The sequence below is a fragment of the Lissotriton vulgaris genome, chromosome 6 (genome assembly GCF_964263255.1).
Source record: "Lissotriton vulgaris chromosome 6, aLisVul1.2, whole genome shotgun sequence".
Lineage (NCBI taxonomy): Eukaryota > Metazoa > Chordata > Amphibia > Caudata > Salamandridae > Lissotriton > Lissotriton vulgaris.
The window spans coordinates 1,804,619,339-1,804,639,410 of NC_141694.1; the positions used below are offsets into that span (position 1 = coordinate 1,804,619,339).

Genomic DNA, 20,072 nt, shown 5'->3' on the forward strand with positions numbered 1-20,072 from the left:
AGGACATGACTCTTGTGTAGACTTGAGAGCCATGTCCAATTTGTTGACTATGAGGTTTCTTGCTTGTGAGCAAGGCTTGGCGCACCAGGTAGAGTCCCAAGGTGAGGCAACTTTCCCGAAGATCACCGCTTCAGTCTTTTCCTAGTTCAGTTTGAGGCAGTTGGATTTCATTCAGGTGGACACTTCATTCATACAAGTGGTGAATTTGGTCCCGGTGTTGGGTGTATTGTCCAAGAGGGACAGTATCAGTTATGTGTGGTTGTCATATGTGAAGATGTTTATGATGTGGTCCCTTATACCATCAGCCAGAAGAGTCATGTAGATGTAGAGGAACTTTGGGCTGAGCGAGGAGCACTGTGGGACGCCACAGATTGGGTTGTTCTGGTGAGGAGGGAGGAGACCCATTTGAGGAAATGTCCCTAGTTACCTGCTTCGTGGAATATTCAGATCAGAATGGAATGGTATACAGTGCTGAAGGCTACTGATAGGTTTAAAAGGATGAGGGCTGAGGTTTCCGCCATCTTGAGGGTCATCCAGACATCTTCCATTGCTACTAAGATAGCAGTTTCTGTGCTGCGGTTGGATGGGTAGGGAAACAAGGTTAACAGTTGGTAGTTTCTGAGTTTGGTCGGGTCAGCCGAGGGTTTCTTTAGGAGGGTGTTGATGGCTGGGTGTTTCTATTGTTCCGCAAAGGTGGCTATACTAATGAAGGTGTTGCGGTTAGGGTTGAGGGCCCTACTGATGGGATCCCTTCTTTGAGTATATGGTCTTCATGGTTGTTGTGGTTTCCTCTGTGTTTATGGTGTCCCATGTGGTGTGCTGTCTTTGTTCGTCACTGGGAGACTTCTAGTAGCTTTAAAAGTGTCTTTTTATACTTCCCCTCTGCTGGTTCTCTCTTTCTGTTCCAGATCATTGGAGAGTCACTTGAGGTCTTCAATGTACCAGCTGGCTTGTGTTTTAGTTTTTGCTCTGTGGCTTTGCTTCTTGGAGGCCAGAGTTTCAGTGCAGTTGGTGATCAAATTGCTGAAAATTTAAATGTTCAGGAGGCTCATAGATTCTTCTTTGCTCTCGTGGAAGGTGGTCTCCCAATCCACCTCTGTAAGTCTATTTCAGTGTCAATGTGCTGGGCCTGCTGTGGGAGTTTGTCTGTGTTGATGGAGTTGATTTTGAAACTGTTTACGTTGTTTTCTGTCCAGGTGAACGGTCTCGGTGTGTTGATTGTGATGATGATGAAGGATGTGAACAGATGATCTAGGATCTGTCCGGTGGCGTAGTGGGCACAGTGACGCATTGGATTAGTTCCAGGTTTGAAAGGCTTACAAGAAGGGCGGAATAGTTGGGGTCAGTATGGTTTTCTAGATGGGAATTTAGGTCCCCTAGGAGGATGAATATACTCGAGTTGAGGAGTAGGGGGTGAAGAAGTCTGCAATGTTGCTAGCATAGTTGGCTTATGGACCCACAGGGGAGATAGACTAGGGGTCCTCTCAGCGTGAAGTTTGCTCTGATATATAATTCTTGAGGTGTTCTATGCAGATTTCCCAGGCTTCAGAGAAGGGGGTTCAGTTGAAGATGTCTTTGTAGATGATGGAGATTCCTCATCCAGCCATGTTTAGGCCGTCTTGCCTAGTGATGTTGTATTCAGCAGGGATAACAATTGCAGCGTCCGACGTTGAAGCTGTGGTCATTCATGTTTTCTTGGGGAGGAGGAGGTTCGGAGCTTCGTTTGTCAGGTCCCAAATCTCCGTGGGCTGCTTACTGATCATCCAGGTGTTAAGCAACATGAATGATGTTGATGTGTGAGAGGTGCAAGTATGTTTGCTGGTAGGTGTGAGTGTATGTGAAGGGTTGGGTGTGTGGGTATGTTCTTGGATGGAGTTACAAGAGCAGTGGTGCAGTTGAAATCTATTTCTGTATTGTGTGATTAGGTGCACCAACACAGGGTGATGTGATGTCCGGAGTTGATGGTGCAAAGCAGAGTGGTGGGTTAGAGGTGAGTCGGGGCTGGCAATGGTTTCTGATGATCGCCCCAGTCCAGGAGCAGACGAGTTTAGATGGGCTCAACTTTGGCGCACCACCGACATGCCAGCAGCACGCACACTGTGTGACCATGCTACATCAGACAGTACATATGTCCTGTAAAGGGGTACAAGCGCAGGAAGTGGTGGGTGGGGCTGAGGAGGTGCACTATGGTACGGAAGATAGAGGTGTGGGAAACAGATAAGGAGTTGGGGAGGAGAGACGGGTGCAGAGAGGACAGGAAATGGGCTCATGAAGACTGCACACAGAGAAGATGGCGAGACATGTCACAAAGGTCCCCAAAGAGCGAGTGATCTTGCAAAAGTTGGAAAAGGGGCAAGATAAATAGCACAAACTGCAAGAAAAGGCAAAAAGAGCAAAAGAAAAAGACACAATAAATGAGAGAAAAGGTTCAAAGAGCGAGAAAAGTGGCACAAAGTCACAGAGAGAAAGAGAGGGAGAGAGAGCAAGAGAGAGTCAAGGCTGGTGCCTCGCGCCGCTAGAGCCAGGGGCACAAGGGTCTTGGCCGGTCAGACGACTGGTCGCAGCTAAGTCCAGGGGACTGTGCCTATGTGATCTAGTGCTTTCGTTGCCACTACTTTTGTGCATTGGGCCCTATCTTTTAATAAATGTCACGCTGATCATTACTATGTTACATGCCACATTTTAGCTACTCTTGCTTCCCAGTTCATGCATGAATAGTGCTCTCGTGCTGCAATCCTAGGACCTCTCTCTCTCTGACTCCTTCTTTATATTTTGCCTTAGCGTTCATTTTCCTGTCTGCTATATTTCTACTGTGCCCACAGTAACAGCATTCAGACTCTTGGCTCAGAGTAACATTGTTTACGCATTTAATTCATCAGTGGCTGGCTGACAGGTCGAGATAAAAACATTTTATGTAACTGAGTCTTGATAAATTAAATTCCTCTATGCAAGTGATTTCGCAATTAGGAACTTCTTCATGTTTTATCTGTCTTAACTGGCAATAGATGGTAAAATGCCAATGCAGATGTGGTATGGCTCTGTGTAGGACAGCGAGGAGTATATAAACGAGTGTGCTTCATGTGTTAAGGTTTAAAGAGGAATAGAAACCAAAGACTTCTGCAGAAGATTCGTCTTCACCGTCAATACAGGTAATGACTCAATCTGCTGATTAGTTTTTGGGAGTTTGGGTAGGCTTAAACAATAATCAACATTTACATACCTTAATAAGTTATCCTACAAGCACCAGTACATGTGTGGGGCTTTATGAAGCAGAAAACTCTAAAATAATAGGTACATTGGTGTCACTTATGGAAAGAGAGTAGCTCGAAGTGAGAAATGACAATGCTTATTTATTCAGAACAAGCCTAGTGCCCATGGACCTAGTGAACTGATTTGGTTTGGGTATTAAATCTGGAGGTAGAGACTATATTTACATTTAGGGTTATAAAATAGCAATACCATCTGGGTTTACATTATCTAAAATGCACCCTATCCATGTCTGGGCCAGATGCACCCCCATTGTTCTACACCCACCGCAGACAGCAGCAGTGTGTCAAACAGCATAAACATGTGCTGCCCCTGCTGCAGGTGCAAACTCCGCCTCTGTTGCATTAGGTGCAGCAGTCAGATGTGGGTCAGAGGCTTGGGACTGCCATTCTGTCTTTCAATGCAGAGGGACTGGGACCACATTGAGGATGAGGCGGGGACCCTCCTCAAGGCAGTGCAGCGCGTCACTGGACCCAGTGCAAGGGTGACTGGGAAGATCCCTGGGACCCCATGAGGTCCTGCTAAGGGGCATCCTCAATGGGATGCATTGACTGGGCACCAGTTCATTGGTGGCACAAAACTATTGAGTCACCAGATGGCTATTGCTCTTGTACCTGTATCTGTAATACCATCAAGGGCAATGGTATTGCCTCATTTTGAAGGGGTCATGCCCCCATGCCAATATGGAGACACCTGCTTGGGATCCATAACACAGAAGGTAGTGTCTGCAGTCTACTTTCTGAAATATGACCACTGGATTTCTCAGTTTGCCACGCAATTACCATCGGACTTCTGCTGGGAGTAATGGAAAATTATTTCTTGCCTACAGGCGGGACACCTTTCTGGTTTGTGACCACACTTTGTAGGTGGAAGCCTTGCTTGGACTTCTTGACTAGCCTAGGGCTAGGTTTTTGCTCATCTGATTAGAGGAGAAGTGTCTTTCTTGTAACCTCTGTATACAAGGGTCCTAGAGTCAAAGCATTGCACCTATAAGCCAGGGCTCCCTCTGACGGTAGGTCTCCAGAGGTATGTTTAGTCTTCTGCATTTGTCACTGCAGATGGTTTACAGTGTGAATAATCTGCAGGAGGTAAAATTGCAGAAATGTGCATGTGCATGGTTATGTATGTTTTGTTCTCCACATGTAAACACTATCCCCTACACCTCTGAAAATACAGGGGTGTTTTGCTCTTTGTTACACCCCATTCACCCTCTAGGGCCTGTTGTACGAAATCATGGTTGCAAATTGCACACCGACAAATGTGCATCCCTTCCATCACAGTTTTTTGTGCAGTAGACCCTCTAAGTGCAATGGTTATAACCAAGGCTGATTTACGTATATCTATGAGGTCTATCTATCTAGAGGGGCACAGTGGGCGAAAAACAATGGACTGGAATGTGGCCCAAACAATCGTAAGTGGTGAAATTAACTCAAGCCTTAGTTAGTCACATCATAAAATGTATGTTTACAGAACTTAACAAAAGCACCTGTTTTATTAATAATGACAGGATGCAATCTCTTGCGAATGACTGTGAATACAAACATGGAGGTCTGCCATGATTTTTAAAGTAGCCTGGCCCTTTAAATGGATAGGTGCTGCATTTAAAATAGAAACATTTCAGGCATGGAAGGCATCAGGTGGACCATGGAAAAGTCCACTGAACGACTGTCTGCTCCACCCAAAGCCACCCACAATGCTATCATGTTCATTGTTTGGCAGCCACCTTTGAATAGTTTTAACACCCAGTCAAACATGGGTCATGGTTTTAGTGATTGCACGGTATGTGGCATGCTGCAAGCAACAGCAAGGACCTGGTAGCAGTGTTTGGGGTGCCATGGTATAGCATCATTATTTATAAAACGCACAATAAATGAAAAAGTGTATATATTTATACTTTTTTTAACAAAATGACCTATTGACTCACCAGTCCGTGGCATTTAACAGGACTACTTTCTGTGTGTGTGTGTGTGGGGGGGGGGGGGAGGGGTGGACATTGTTCTTGTGCAGAGTGCATTCATTCAAACATGAGGAAGCCAATAGCAGAAGTGGACTCAATCACTGACCCTTGGTATGTCCTATGGTGGGCAGAAGAAATTGTATTGGCAGTACAACTGAACAATGGATGAAGAGGGCTGCCTGAAGAAACCCTGTACATAACTATTTGAAGGTTTACATATTTCTATTACAATAAAAAGGTTTTGGATCACATCAGATCCAACGTTTTCTCTTACACCCAACACTGTTACCACTACATACCTTTACCATTAAAACTCTCTTGACTAAAGGCCATGAGTGCAGGATATCAACCAAGACAATGAAGTCACATTAAAACATTCAGGGCAAAAAAGATCTTGACATAGTACTGCAAACTCTGGTGATCTCCCTTATTGACTGTAGATTTCTCCTCCTTCTGGCCTTCCAAAAGTATTCTTTACTCCCTGAAGTTTGCATACACTGTGCAGCAAGCCTCATTTTAAACACAAACAAGCATTCGAAACGCCTCTGGTCTGGCACTGGAGGAAAGCCTTTTTGGCTTTGTTAATGTATTTCTTTTTGTTTTGTCAGTTTTCGTAAAATATGATCGCTGTGAGAGCTGCTGGCCACTCACCAATATTTTTGAAACATTGTCTAAAAGCAAACATAGCTTTGGTTCTCCAACATTATACATTGTCAGAGGAGGCCCTGGCACTGAAGGGAACTACTTTTAAGGTGGATGTGCTTCATGTGAAAGAGCAGAGGACTTGTCACTCACAATGACGTAAGCCAGTGGAAATCATTTAAGTAAAATCAAAAGGTCTTTGCTAAACCAGAAGTCTGTCTGATTTAAAAGGCACACATCAGCAGGAAGTACACCCTGCATGAGCCTTCTATAAAGCACCCTTCAAGGACTACTTGATGACAAAGCATTGAGATACATAGTTAACATAGAAGCACCTTCCTTTACAAACTATGGGGGACTCCAACCCCTCTACCAATGACGATTTACAGGTGGAATTCTGCCATAGTTCATTTACATTAAATGTAAATAGTTTTCTGTTCTTATATGTCTGTGATATCTTGCAATAAGCTAATCCTCAAACTCTGTAAAGCGTTCTGACTCCTGTGAGGCTTAAAAGTTGAAAACCGATATAGGAGAAAGTAAGTTTCAATCACAACTGTGATTGTCATAATATATGGTGGGCTAATCAAATGAGCCTCCTGCCTCCCATTCCACCCTTTCTTCTGTTTCACTAGCCTCGTCCATGATCACGGTGGGCCTCTGTTTCCTCTCCAATTTCAATCAAATCTAAATTGTTAAAACATTTGTTTTTCTATTCGCAGAATGAAAGCTGCACTTACAGCTGCGTTTGTCTGCGCGCTGCTGCTTGTCGTGGATTCAGCACAGCGAGGTAATGTGAATATCCATGATCAGTCGTAATTGTGTTTCTTTGCAATGTACAAAGCTACATTTTCATTATCTTCACATTATATTTTCATTATCTTGAGCCCATTTTTTAAGCCATCGAGCACTGGCATATCTTGGAATATCCCTCCACAGTGCTCTTCTGGTAAGCATCTGGTTCTTCTCCTAGACACTGGAAAACCAGATGTATGTTGCTCTTCTGAAGGTGTTATATTATGGAATATTTAGGCTAAGAATATAAAGAAGCACTAATATCCCGGACAGCATATTAAGGGAAAACATTAGGTAAGTGGTTATAGAGGAAGTGCAGAGTTACTAACTCCACTTCTATGGACCTTGAAGATATATCACCAAGGTACAAGTTAGACCTGACTACCTTAGGGTGGTCTTCCCCAAAATGTTTTCCTGGCTTACCTCCTCTTTTTGCTGATTTTTCTTTTGGCCTAAGGACTCTGAGCACTTTACCACTGCTGACCAGTGATGAAGTGCATGTTCTTCTCCCTTAAACATGTTCACATTGGTGTATACAAAATTGGTATTTTTAATGTATTTGTAAGTCCCTTGTAAAGTGGTATACCATATACCCAGGGCATAGAAAATACATGCTACTAGTAGGCCTGTAGCACTGATTGTGTCACCCACACAAGTAGCCCTTTAAATCTGTCTCAGGCCTGCCCCTGCAGAGCCTGTGTTTGCAGTTTTACTGCCACTTCGGCTTGGCATTTAAAACCCTGTGCCAAGGCTTAAATTCCCCTTAGACATATGGCACCCCAAAGGTAGGCCCTAGGAAGCCCATGGGGCAGAGTTTTGTGTAAGGAAAAGGTAGGCCATGTACCTCTTAACAACCAAATTAGTTTTTCACTACTTTGAGGCCTACTCCTCTTAAAGGTTAACATTGGAAATTCCGTAATACAATTTTAAGCTGAAATTCCTGATTAGAGAAGGTGTAGCCATGTCTTGTTTTATATATTTGGAATGGTAATAATGAATGCACTTTGCTGATGAAATTGGATTTGACATTACAAATGCCACTTTAAGAAGGTGGACATTTCTCTGCTCTTGCAGCACTGTGTGCCTGCAGTCTGTCTTAAATACAAGTCTGGGGAGGGCGACAGTTACTTATGCATTCCCTCTAGATAGCCCCAAACACAGGAAGATTAGGTGTGTCTGAGTACTGAACTGCATTCTGATGTCTCTAGCTTGCCAGGGAGGGAGGGCCTGACTCTTACAGCTGAAGAGGTAGTGCCATGTCCCCACACAAAGGGCTGATTGCCCCCTTCTGATAGTCTGGAGCCAGGGATGGGAAGAAAATACCTCTGTGCACTTCAAAGATCCTTCTTTGAAGGCACACCCCCTTCAATGTCAGTACTAGGTCTCCGACACCCACCCAACTGAGACACTTTTAGACCTACAACTGGACTCTTTACGAAGAACTTCTGTGCTGCATCAAGGACTGACACTCTGCTGGACTGCCGACCTAGAAGGTCTGCTTTTCTGCTGTGCCGCCCTGCTGCTGTCTGACCCTGCTGAGGGAGAGCTGGGCTTTGCCTTGCACCCCAAAGTGTTCTTCATGGGCTTGTTGACTTGCCTCCTAATGTTGAGACTCCGGGAAATCAAAGTCTCTGCCCCTGCTCTTGTGCCTGGTTCACTGGAGTGGACCCAGATACTTGCTTCAGAGGCACTGATGTATCCGCTGACTGTGTGAGCAAGAATCAACGAATTGTCCCTGTGGCAGAACCTGGCACATTGCATCTGAACCGCCGCAGCGCCTGCCGAAACAGATCCACAGAACCATGCATCGACGCCACAGCAGTCTACAGAAATGGACACATCCTTTGAATGCGTGGAGAAACTTAGAGCGTAGCACTCGGAACCAGCGCATCTCGGCTTCGGTGCTTCTTCAACGGAACCGCTGCAAAGCCACCACTGCAAGTTCGACATCGACTCATTGATCGACTGCACCCCACCTGTTGCAACCAGGATAAGGTACTTTGCTCACTGGGGCCTGCGTCGGTCAGGTAGCTGGCCTGCTCTCCATGGTGGTAGGTCCGAACTCTTGACTTTTCCCGGGTCCAATATGACCAGATAACCCCCATTAGCGCTTATTGCTTCTCAGCGCTAGAACTCTTTTTATTTTTTTTAAATTCATTACTCGTCTTCTACTCATTGGATTTTTATCATTTTGGGTTTTATTTATTTATAAAACCATTGCCTAATTTTCTAAACCAGTGTGGAGTCTTTTTGTGGTGATTTCATTGTGTTATTGTGTGTGTGTGTGTTGCACACATACTTTACACATTGCCTCCTTAGATAATCCTGGCTGCTCTGTGCCAAGCTACCGGAGGTTGGGCACAAGTTATCTATTAGTGTGTATCTGTATGCTCCCTGTGTGTTTCCTCTGTGTGTGTGTTCCCTGTGCATGTGTTTGTGTCTGTGTGTTTGTGTGTTTTTCTGTACAGTGTGTACCCTGTATGAGCTGCCTACACCTGCTGATTGACATGTAGATAGAGTTCCCACAAGGGAGGAGTTCTGTAGGGCACCGAGGGAGTGTCCACTCCTTGAAGGAGTAAGGCACAATGCCAAAGCACAAGCAGCAGATGATGTCTCATATTAACTGGGAGGATGACCTCAAATACAGTGAGCTTAAGGCTCCTTTGCATGGGATATCGAGGGCCCCGGTGGTCCCCCAATGCTAGAGAGTCTTCCTACTGGAGCTGGCTCACAAGAACAGGACACCTGGGCCAAGACAAGACCATTACAAGACTTGCCCCACATTTCTACTAACCCATGATCCAGGATATCCTCAGATATGTTCTGTAGGACCTGTGTGACCTGCAAGGCTAGTGGGACGGCAGAGTAAAAAATTAAAGCTCATCTGGAACCACTGGCTGCCGTTAGCACCCCCTTTGAAAGGATGGCATCAACATTGTTGGGCCTATGGACTGCTTCAGGCAACAGGTTCATCCTCTTCCTGGTGGATCATGCAACCCAGTACAGAAAGACAATCCCTCTGAGGACCACTACCGCACATGCGGTGGCAAAGGCTATGATGGGGATTTTTATCCAAGTAGGTTTTCCCACGGAAGTTGCATCTGACAGGGGCACAAACTTAATGGCTGCATATATGCAGTCACTGTGGAAAGAGTGTGGGGTTACTTACAAGTTTTTCATACCTTTGTACCAGCAAACCAATGTGCTTGTTGAGAGATTCCACAGGACCCTGAAAGGTATGATCAGAGGTCTGCCTGAGGAAAGAGTGGGATATACTCTTGCTCAGCTGTTGTTTTCCTACAGGGAGGTACCACAGAAGGGAGTGGGCTTCAGCACCTTTGAGCTTCTGTATGGTCACCCTGTCAGAAGGCCTCTCAGGTTGGTAAAGGAAGGGTGGGAGCAAGTTCCCAGGAAATTTCCCCAGGATGTAGTAAGCTACATGCTTGCCTTTCGTAGCCAAATGGCTACATTTTGGAAGCAAGATTCTGACAACGTGGAAGACAGCCAGGCTGTAATGAAGGAGTGGAATGACTAAAATTCTACTGCTGTGGAATTGCAGCCTGGGCAAAAAAATAAGGGTCGTCAAACCTGCGGAGCCGAGTGCTCTTCAGGACTGTTGGACTGGCCTTATGAGGTAATTGTGAAGAAGGGTAAGGACACTTATGTGGTGAACCTTGAGACCCCAGTGCAACCCCATAGGGTGTTTCACATCAATCGTCTCAAAACACAATTGGAGAAGTCTGAGCTCATTATGGTGACGGATGGAGCTGAGAAAAAAGAGAGGGAACCTTTCCCTGACCGCTTGGCTTCCAATTAGAAGGATGGGTCTGTAGAAAGAGTAATTCTTCCCCCACTTTGACTTTTAAACAGCAGATGAACTGTCACAATGTGTTGGAACAGTACTCCTCTCTTTATTCCCTTACTCCTGGGATTACCCACCTGTGTTCCCATGATGTTTTTATGGCTAAAAAGTTGGATAGTGCACCAGATGTTGCTGGAAATCCCATTTGGTTCTTCATAATGAGCTTGCTTATCTCCACCAATTGCTACAGGTCCTTCAGCAGTAGACTGGCAATTCATTTTGCTTTGTTGTCCAGAAGCGCAGTCTATATTTACTGGGATCTGATTTAGGGTCCCCTTTGTAAATGGGTGTTATGATATCCCCACACCATGGCTAAAGGATTGCCGAGCTCCTCGCACAGTGACCAAAAAGCAACGAGAGCTTGCCGGCCCAGAAAGAGATGTCCTGCTTGAAAAGGCCCTGAGGGCGGCCGTTAGGCCCAGGGTCTCCGTCTGACCTGGCCTTTGACACAACCTGTTGCAGCCAACTGAAATAAGATGGTGAATCCGTGTGGGCAAGGGACAGGCAGTCTTGGTTTTGGGGCATAGCTGAGGTGGTGGGTATATTTGGGCTAGGGAACCTCCCGCCCATTTAGGGATCTAAGTCACCCCTTGATGTGAAATGCCTGTGGAGGAAAGATGAACGTCTGATTCAGTGATGTTCGCACAGCCGGTCCTGCCAGACCCATCCACTTGCCTACTCACCAAGGCTCATAAGTTCCTTGAGTTGTACTTCTTGCTCATACATAGGAGAATCCCCAGGAAGTGGTTTGAGGGACTAGACATCTTTGCATGAACAGCATGCTTATATTTTTTCTGCACCAGCTTAAATACTTTGATTTGCTCTTCATTCTTGTTTTTTTTATTACCTCCTCTCGTGGCAGTGTTGTGAGCTTTCTTTAGGCGTTGAAAGGTTGTCAGAGGGGAAAATGAATTGGTGTGATTGTATGAATGAACAAATGTTGTAGCCGATAGTGGAAATTTTATGAGAACTTGGTTAATACAATGTGTCCATTCAACAATCGGCGAGATGTCACGTAAGTCTGACCCTGGGGGATCTTATACATTCAGCCATGATTTTACCGCTGATTGTCATCTCTCCATTTGAGGAGCGTGAGGTTGTTGGTGTAAATAACCTTGCTTGTGTCACAGGTTGAGGTGTGGTGGTACAGAAAGAATGTATTCTTGTGTACTGGAGGCCGTGGTCCCTCTGAGTGGGCGTAACTTTGCAGTAGCTATCCACTATGGTGTAGTTGAGATAGGAACAAGTTTTCCATCGGTTCTTGACCAAGTGGGGAGATGTCCTTTGACAACCGGCTATTTAGTACTTTAAAGTCCATGTTGCTGAGCTGCAGGATGAGGAATTCCCCTAGCGAGCTTCGTGAGCAGCCCTTCGGCCTGATTTGTTCAACAATGTTCCCGAAGCCCTCAGAGAGATCTCATCATTGACCTTGTGGGCATCTTGGAAGACATTCATGTTAAACTCACCTGTTATCATGCAATAAGTTGGTTAACAGAAGTTCCCTGGCCAGGTCACACAGGACCAATATTAGCCGGTTATGTTTTGACCTTTTCTTCCTTGTACTTAGATTGATTTAGAAGTTAATCAGCACAAGCGAGCGCTGTGGTTTCCAGTTGCAAATTTTTATTCTTGTAACCAATGTGTGGCTGATTGGCTAGGACGGCCGACTTTGAAGCTGGGGAATCCTGTTTGAGTTTGGCAGGAGGCTCAAACATCCTGTAAATCTGGCAAATCACTTAATCTCCCCATGCCTAAAAATGTTTGTGCCCGTCTGTAATGCAACTGGTGCTCATGTAAAGTGCTCTGATACATTCCGACTGAGTTCGCACTATATAAAACTGCAACAAAAAAAAATCTTTTGAAATACTATTGTTTCAATTTTCACCTGCAGTTTCACAAAAATGTATAATGACAGACCACCCTCTGATCTACCATACTTGTGCTCTCTGGAAGCTGATTTACTGAGCTCGATAAAGCCAGTGATAGTATGACTCCACACAGACCATGTTTAGTGTACAGCACTGATTTCAAAGCCACTCAGAAAGGCGTGAGATAGGGGGATTGCTGCCAACACTTCCTGGTTTGGAGTGTTGGCAACCAATTAGAATAAAGTCGCGACTCCTCCTCGGTGCTCAGATATTGAATGTCTTCTTTTTTTAATATCTCAGAAACTACCAAACAGATTTACACCATTTAAGAAAAAGTCACTTTCTGAACTATGGCAGTTCGGGCTGGACTGTTCCCATGAGGCACAGGGTCAGACTGATTTGCATATAGCCATGTCTGAACTGGGGTGGCAGAGTGGGTTAAAAAACGGTGATGGATTAAACCCAGATCTTTTGACTGGATGTGAGTGTTTGATTGATTCAGATGCTCCGTCCATCACCACCCCCTTTTGTACCACTTTCTGAACTATGAGCTACCTTTTTGCCAAATTTGGTGTAATTCCGTTCAAATGTTTGGGCTGTAGCCTTGTCAATTTTTCCTATCGAAATTAACATGGGGAAAATGTGTTTTGGGACCCCCCTTTTTTCTTAGCCCCCGCTTGACGAATCACCCCGAAACTTTCAAGTCAGGAGCTGACCGGAGTGCCCCATTAGCTTTGAGAATTTCGCAAAGATTTGTCTAACGGCGCCAAAGATATTGGCACATCAAAAAACGTGTTTCCTATGGAAAATAGGTCCTAACCATAACTACCTACTGGAGACCTACTGTAGGTAATATATGTAGGTTTATGTATAGAAAATCTCTACTTACCTTACCTTGCGATATTGTGTCCTTCGATAGTGTGTGCACAATGTTTAGTGCCATCAATTCCGAAGACTAGAAAATGTTATCTGAAATAGATATAATAAACAAGGCACTATTTGATGCATGGATGTGTGAGTAGTATCTCAGTGTTTCAGAGAGTGAAGTAAAAGATTAAGGGCCTGATTAAGGGTTCGGCAGAGAGGGTACTCTATTGCACCGGCGATGGAGTATCCTCTCTGCTAAACTGAGCTCATTCAGAGTTGAGCAGAACTTAAGTATCTCAGCAACGGAGACTACACTGAATATGTGGTTGACAATCTCCTCTGATGACTGCTGGTGTAAGGGCCTTTGGAGTTTTGGCTGTTTCTCCACCTGCCCTATTCATAATGGGCGGACAATTACCCAGTTTTTCCTTTCGCACAGCGCCATCCAAAATGTGGCATAAAGTAAAAATAAAAACATTTTACAACAGAAAATCCCACTTTCAAGATTTTGTATTGAAAATATGCCAAATGGCACCATCATTTTTACTGTGCCGTATGGTACACTTTCAGTGCATTGACAAAAATGTCCCCTAAATTAAAAAATAAAACATACTGCATGGCCTTAAGAGAGAATTATGCCAAAGTGTATAAACCTTTGTCGCACTGTGGCCAAGACCAGGGTCCAGTGAGTGACTCAGATGAGGGAGTCCATTAGTTCTGTAACATTACAAAGTATGTGTAAATAACCAGCATGCCCCAAGTATGTGCTACTGTAATAGCTGATCTGGGTATGTCCAAATTTAAGAGAGGTTGACAAATGCGAGATCTTACCTTTAACCAAATACACCTTCAAAGATGACTTTAAATCCACTAATTTTACCTGGAAATCTTCCTCTTTTAAATATTTGGGCTTACATTTTGCACCAACCATCAAAGGCACAGTTACTTTGTGTTTCAATAATTACCTTCAAAAACTCTCGGATCTCACCGCCAAATGGCATCCTTTATTTTTGGCCTGGTGGGGTCGATTAGATACCATCAAAATGATGCTTTCACCCATTGTCTTATATATCATATCTAATATCCCAGTACCTATATCCACTAAACTTTTCAAGGCTATCACTTCGTTTTATCATCCTTTCTATGGAATAAGATGACACCACATATCTCTACCCTCAAACCTGCCCGTCCCAAAGAAGAGGGAGGGGTTAACTTTCCTCACTTTTCAGTTTATCATAGGGCCTTCCAACTACAGCAGGCTTCTTATTGGCTGCTTGACTCTATTGATAATTCCCCTTTATTCGCCTCGGTTGAACTTTCCTTTCTCTCTCCTTTTTCGTTTCAGGAGTATCTTTCCTTTTCTCGTAAACTCCAAATTTATTTCACCTCTAAACTCCTTAGACCTTTGTACCCTGTAACTCCCATTAATATAGCCTCCTTTCTCACTTCTCCAATTTGGCATAACACAAGTTTATTGATAAGGAACAAACCTTTTTATTGGAAAACATGGCAACAGCGAGGTTTAATGTGGATTTCCCAACTTTTTTCCAATGAAGAGTTTCTCTCTTTTTCCTCACTTAGTCAGCTGTATAATTTGCCCACCTCATTTCTAGACAAATACAATGCTCTTCGAACAGCCGTTTTAGACGCATATTCACTCCTTTCTACTGCTGCTCAACCTTCTGAATCCATGCATACAAACATGTCCTTGCTTTTGCGCCTTCTACCCAAAGCATCAACTTTATATACTTTTCTCCAATCCACTCCTACACCTAGAAACAAAACACCAGTTGAAGAACAATGGGAAAAGGATTTCAACGTTGATTGGGCTTCATCAGTTTGGAAGGCCATTTGGACAAAACTTCGGAAGACTTCGAGATCAGCTAGCCTTACACAAACACTATTTTATATTTATCATAGACTTTTTTGTCCCCACAGACCTTACATAAACGGTTTCCTGACACACCGAATATTTGTTGGTCTTGCGCCTCCCCTGATGCTGATTTATTTCATATGTTATTTCTTTGCCCCCTAGTGAGCAACTTTTGGTTGCGTGTTTGGGCCCAAATCAATTTAATTTTTAACACACATATCCCATTTTCCACAACTAATATTTTTTAGGCAGCCTTTCATCAGCCTGGGTTGACGTAACCAATTTTAAAATTGTTGATTTGTTATTAGCAGTTGCCTTTCAACAAATAACGAGAAATTGGAAGAATTTTTCTAACATTTCATATAAAGCTTGGTGGTATGATGTTTGTCATAATCATGGATTGGATACATTTTCTAATCTGCCTTCACCTATGAATGCAAAGAGGATCCAACTTTGGTTACCTATTACAGTGTTTTTTGATAATTGTGCTAAATCGCATTCCCCATTGCAACCCTCCCAGCAAGAAGTCCTCAAACCTCCTTAAATCATATTTTCTTATGTGAATGTTTATGGTTCTATTTATAAAATTTCTACCGTTTTTATTCATGATAACAGTCACTGATCCCTAATGTTCTTTTTCTTTTTCTCTTTTTCATATTTATACTGATACAGATTGTTGATTTCACTGTATTTCTTTATTTTCCTTTTTCTTGTACTATTGTATTTCAAAATGACACCTAAGTTCCCATAATAAAGTCTTTCTCAAACCAAATATAAGAGAGGTAATACTTCTTTCCCAATGAAACTGCCAGACCTGAGGTGGTGCAGGTGGACCTACTCTACTTATTAGCACCCCATTGACAACAGCAGGGAGTGACCTTACTGCTGGCTTCTAATGCATTTGAAATCCATTAGGAATTAATAACTAAAATAACCTAAAAGTGTCAAAGCATACGGTCCATCCATAGACATATTCAACAGGCTATACATCATTAAACACAAAAAAGATGCCTTGAGAATCAGACATTTAAATATAATAACCTAGATATCTTAACAAACACAACAGGTCTAACAACTTCCGGGGTCAATAGCACACTAAAAATTGTTACTTTAATATTGCAACCTACATATACTAGAGAAAAACCAACAGGCTTTATAACAACACACAGGGACTGGAGGACACTCAGACTCAGAAGTTTAACTAAAATAACCTAGAAATTCCAGCCAAGCACATCAAGGTTTACAACAACTCCTGGAGGCAATAGGCCACCCAAACTCTGTCATTTAAACATAGTAACCTAGATATTCTAGACTAATACACCATGCGTAACAGAAACATTCATGAACGAGATGTCACTAAGAATCATAGATCTAACTAAAAGGACCAAACACTCCAACTCATACTCTCCAACTCCAGGCACACTCCAGAGTCATTTAATCACCCAGGAACTGAAGGTCACTCATATCATTTAAAGGCCTGGACTTGACTCTGCATAGCTGTATTTAATGCCCTGTAAGTTTAGATAAAGAATCAAGTACAGATATATTTGTGCTTAAAGTGAATGTCAAAAGCAAAAATAATTGTTTCTAAACCTCTTTGCTATAGAAGTAGCTTAGAGCAAAAAACATTGAAAAAAGTCCATAGGCCTCACCTTGAACAAGTGATGCCTAATAAGCTATTGACTATGATAGTAGTGTTTGTTCGTAAAACATAGTGAAAAACATCAAATAGACACAAAATTCAAACATGGATGCATTCTCAGCCATCTTGAAATGTTTTGTCTTTATGAGAAAACCCATTCAAAGATGAATGCTGCTATGGCACAGCACATGCACACACATTGGCAGTCATTTTGAAATGCATTTCTGAAAGAAAAAGCATTCCAAACTGGCCACCAGTGTTTTTGACTTTGCAAGGTATTCATTCATTTTGTAACGCAGCAGCAGACATTTTTTACTTTTGTCTGAGTTAAATGTCCTCTTCAGACATAAGTGAAGGTCTATTATTCAATCTGTGAATTAGGTTAGAAAAAAGTAAATACAGGAGGGGAAAAATGAGTGAGCAATCATGTATCAGTGCAACGGTTGGGCACTCACGAAAAAGAAAAAGCATTAAGGAGAGTGGTGGGAGACCAATGTTCAGGACTGAAGCAAGCAAAAAGCAGCAGATTGGAAGTCGATTGCAGGAGTATGCGCAGAGGGAAGCACTGTAAGGAATTAAGGTGTTGGGTGACAAAAATCAATGGAGCAGCGGGATAGGGTGGAAATGTAATGGAGGAATACATGGAGGATGAAATACAATGGGAGAGAGTGGAAAAGTGGCAGAGCAACAGAGGAAGTGGTGAGGGTTAAAAAAGAAAAATGAGAGTGTGCGAGATAGTCGATGATGAGGGGAAAGCAACACAAACATTTCAAATCTGGGGTATTCACTGGAGACATGCTGTTACTTGAGGTAAATAGGTTAAAAGCGTTTTATTCAACTAGCATACACAATGAAGAACACTTCCGATATCTCAGACACCACTTGATAATGAGGAAACTCCCCTAAGCCCATCTGCAACCCCTCAGCCAGCTAACTGCGAGTGTTCAAGAACCTATTCAGAGCTACCATCTGCCACCCCCAAACCCTCACTGCAGGTTGTCTGAAATTCTCAACACACCTTCATACATCCTTCAATAGCTTCCATGTCAATACCCGAGTCTGCCAACTGTCCTCTACCATTTGCTCACTTCCCCTGAGCCCGCTCACTTCCATCCAGTCTGTCTTTTCTCTGTTGAGCCTGCCACTTGCTCCAGAGCCTGCCCACACTTCCCCTATTCAGTCCATTCTCCCCTCTCCAACACTGCCCACTTTTCCCTCTGTCTTCTTATTTGCCAGCAGTCTGCTCACTCTCCTCTGAGACTGCTTGTTTGCCTATCAGTCTGCCCCTCTTCACCTCTAGTCTCTACCCTTCCCCTCAGCCTGCACATTCCCCCCTATGTCTCAGTCCTCCCAGGTCCTCCCACTTTCTTTCCAGTTTGATAATGCTTTTCATCCAAGTCTCCCAGTTCTACCCTGAGCCTGCCTGCTTTCTCCCTATCTGTACCCTCTCATTCCTGACCCTGTCCTCTGTCACTATGTTCATCAATTCTACACTCAAGACTTTCTGTTTTCCCTGAGTTTGCCCACTTTCACCACAGTTTGCTTGTCCTCCTCTCAGTCTCCCCGCTTTCACGCAAGTCTTATCAGTCTTCCACAAATCACCCTCTAATTCTGTCTACTTTTCCTTCAGCCTACTTAATTTCCCCTAGTCTGCCCGTTCTCTAGTCTGTTATTTTCACAAAATGGGGTAACCCTGTGTCCCTCAGAACCTGGGTATATGTGATTGACAAAAAAGTGGTTCTGTCGGGTAGTGTGCAATCTCTTTGGGTTAGGCTAAAGATAGCTCTAAAACACAAAATAAGCAATACTCTCTGATATCCAAAGTTTTTATATATTAAAAAGACCAATGAAATAGTAGAATGGAATTACTTCATTCCACTACATTACTAACAAACATAAGTGCAGTGACTGTAGTGATTTCAGTGACAAATGTGAAACATGTAGTGACACTTATATACAAGAACGTTAAATCAATACAATTTGCAACAAAGGGAAAGGGGAAGGGTAAAACGATGTGTATTTTTATCGTTTAGCGGCCAGCTTCATCACAGTAAAAGTTCCAAGGAAAGCAAGGGATTATTGTCCATATTCCTGGAATAATCTTGGCCAAGAGGAAGAGCGTCGACGTTTCGACCCAGGTTGCGCCCCAGTTGGTGGTCGCGGCGGGTCTTTATCAAGACAAAGGGGGGGATGGGGAAGGTTCAAAAGTTAATGCGTTCCAGAGGGTAGCCCGTTGGTCAACCCTCGATATGCAAACATCTGCGTTGGTGCCTCCGCGATGGGGGATCATGGGGGATCAGCGATCCAAATGTGAACGCCTGAGCCGAGCTCTCTGAGTGAAAGCGCTCGTACTACGAGCGCTTTCACTCAGAGAGCTCGGCTCAGGCGTTCACATTTGGATCGCTGAACCCCCATCGCGGAGGCACCAACGCAGATGTTTGCATATCGAGGGTTGACCAACGGGCTACCCTCTGGAACGCATTAACTTTTGAACCTTCCCCATCCCCCCCTTTGTCTTGATAAAGACCCGCCGCGACCACCAACTGGGGCGCAACCTGGGTCGAAACGTCGACGCTCTTCCTCTTGGCCAAGATTATTCCAGGAATATGGACAATAATCCCTTGCTTTCCTTGGAACTTTTACTGTGATGAAGCTGGCCGCTAAACGATAAAAATACACATCGCGTTACCCTTCCCCTTTCCCTTTGTTGCAAAGTGTATTGATTTAACGTTCTTGTATATAAGTGTCACTACATGTTTCACATTTGTCACTGAAATCACTACAGTCACGTTCTCTAGTCTGGCCATTTTCATCCAGTATACTTGTTGGAAAGTGGTTTATTAGTAGTGATAAGTAGTAACTTAGTACAAGTAATAAGGCCACATAAAAGGGTCTGATAGGGTCCCAATAAATGAATCCCTTGCTCAACCCTTGCTAGCTGGCAACAATCGGGAAGGCTTAACTTAGGAGACAGGTGTGTAAACTATTTAAAAACATCAATACATTAAATAAGTAAGACACAACACAAAATACGAATCCAACACCAGTTTATAAAAATAGAATATTTTATATGAACAAATAGACACCAAATCGACAAAACTCCAAAGTAGGGAACCGGAGATATGATTTTTTTTTTAATAAACACTTTCTAGTGCTTAAAAACCCATAGGCCCAAATCGGGACATCTGGTCACGCTTAATGGAGACAAAGTCAAAGTATGAGGTCACCAAGATGGAACCCTGGTCGCATACACTAAGAAGGAGGCCACGGTCAAAATGTTACCTTCGCACATAGAAACT

At 43.5% G+C, this 20,072-nt stretch overlaps 1 protein-coding gene across 1 annotated transcript in view; it reads left to right on the forward strand.

Annotated features, from left to right (window-relative positions):
* Positions 1 to 3,015: 3,015 nt before the first annotated feature.
* Positions 3,016 to 20,072, forward strand: part of LOC147709541 (fucolectin-4-like) — a 167,813-nt gene continuing 150,756 nt past the window's right edge. Inside the window, exons 1-2 of the mRNA XM_086928079.1 lie at positions 3,016 to 3,149; positions 6,589 to 6,656. Of these exons, the coding sequence (XP_086784205.1) occupies positions 6,590 to 6,656 (67 nt within the window). The 5' untranslated portion in view covers positions 3,016 to 3,149; position 6,589. The remainder of the gene's footprint in view (positions 3,150 to 6,588; positions 6,657 to 20,072) is intronic.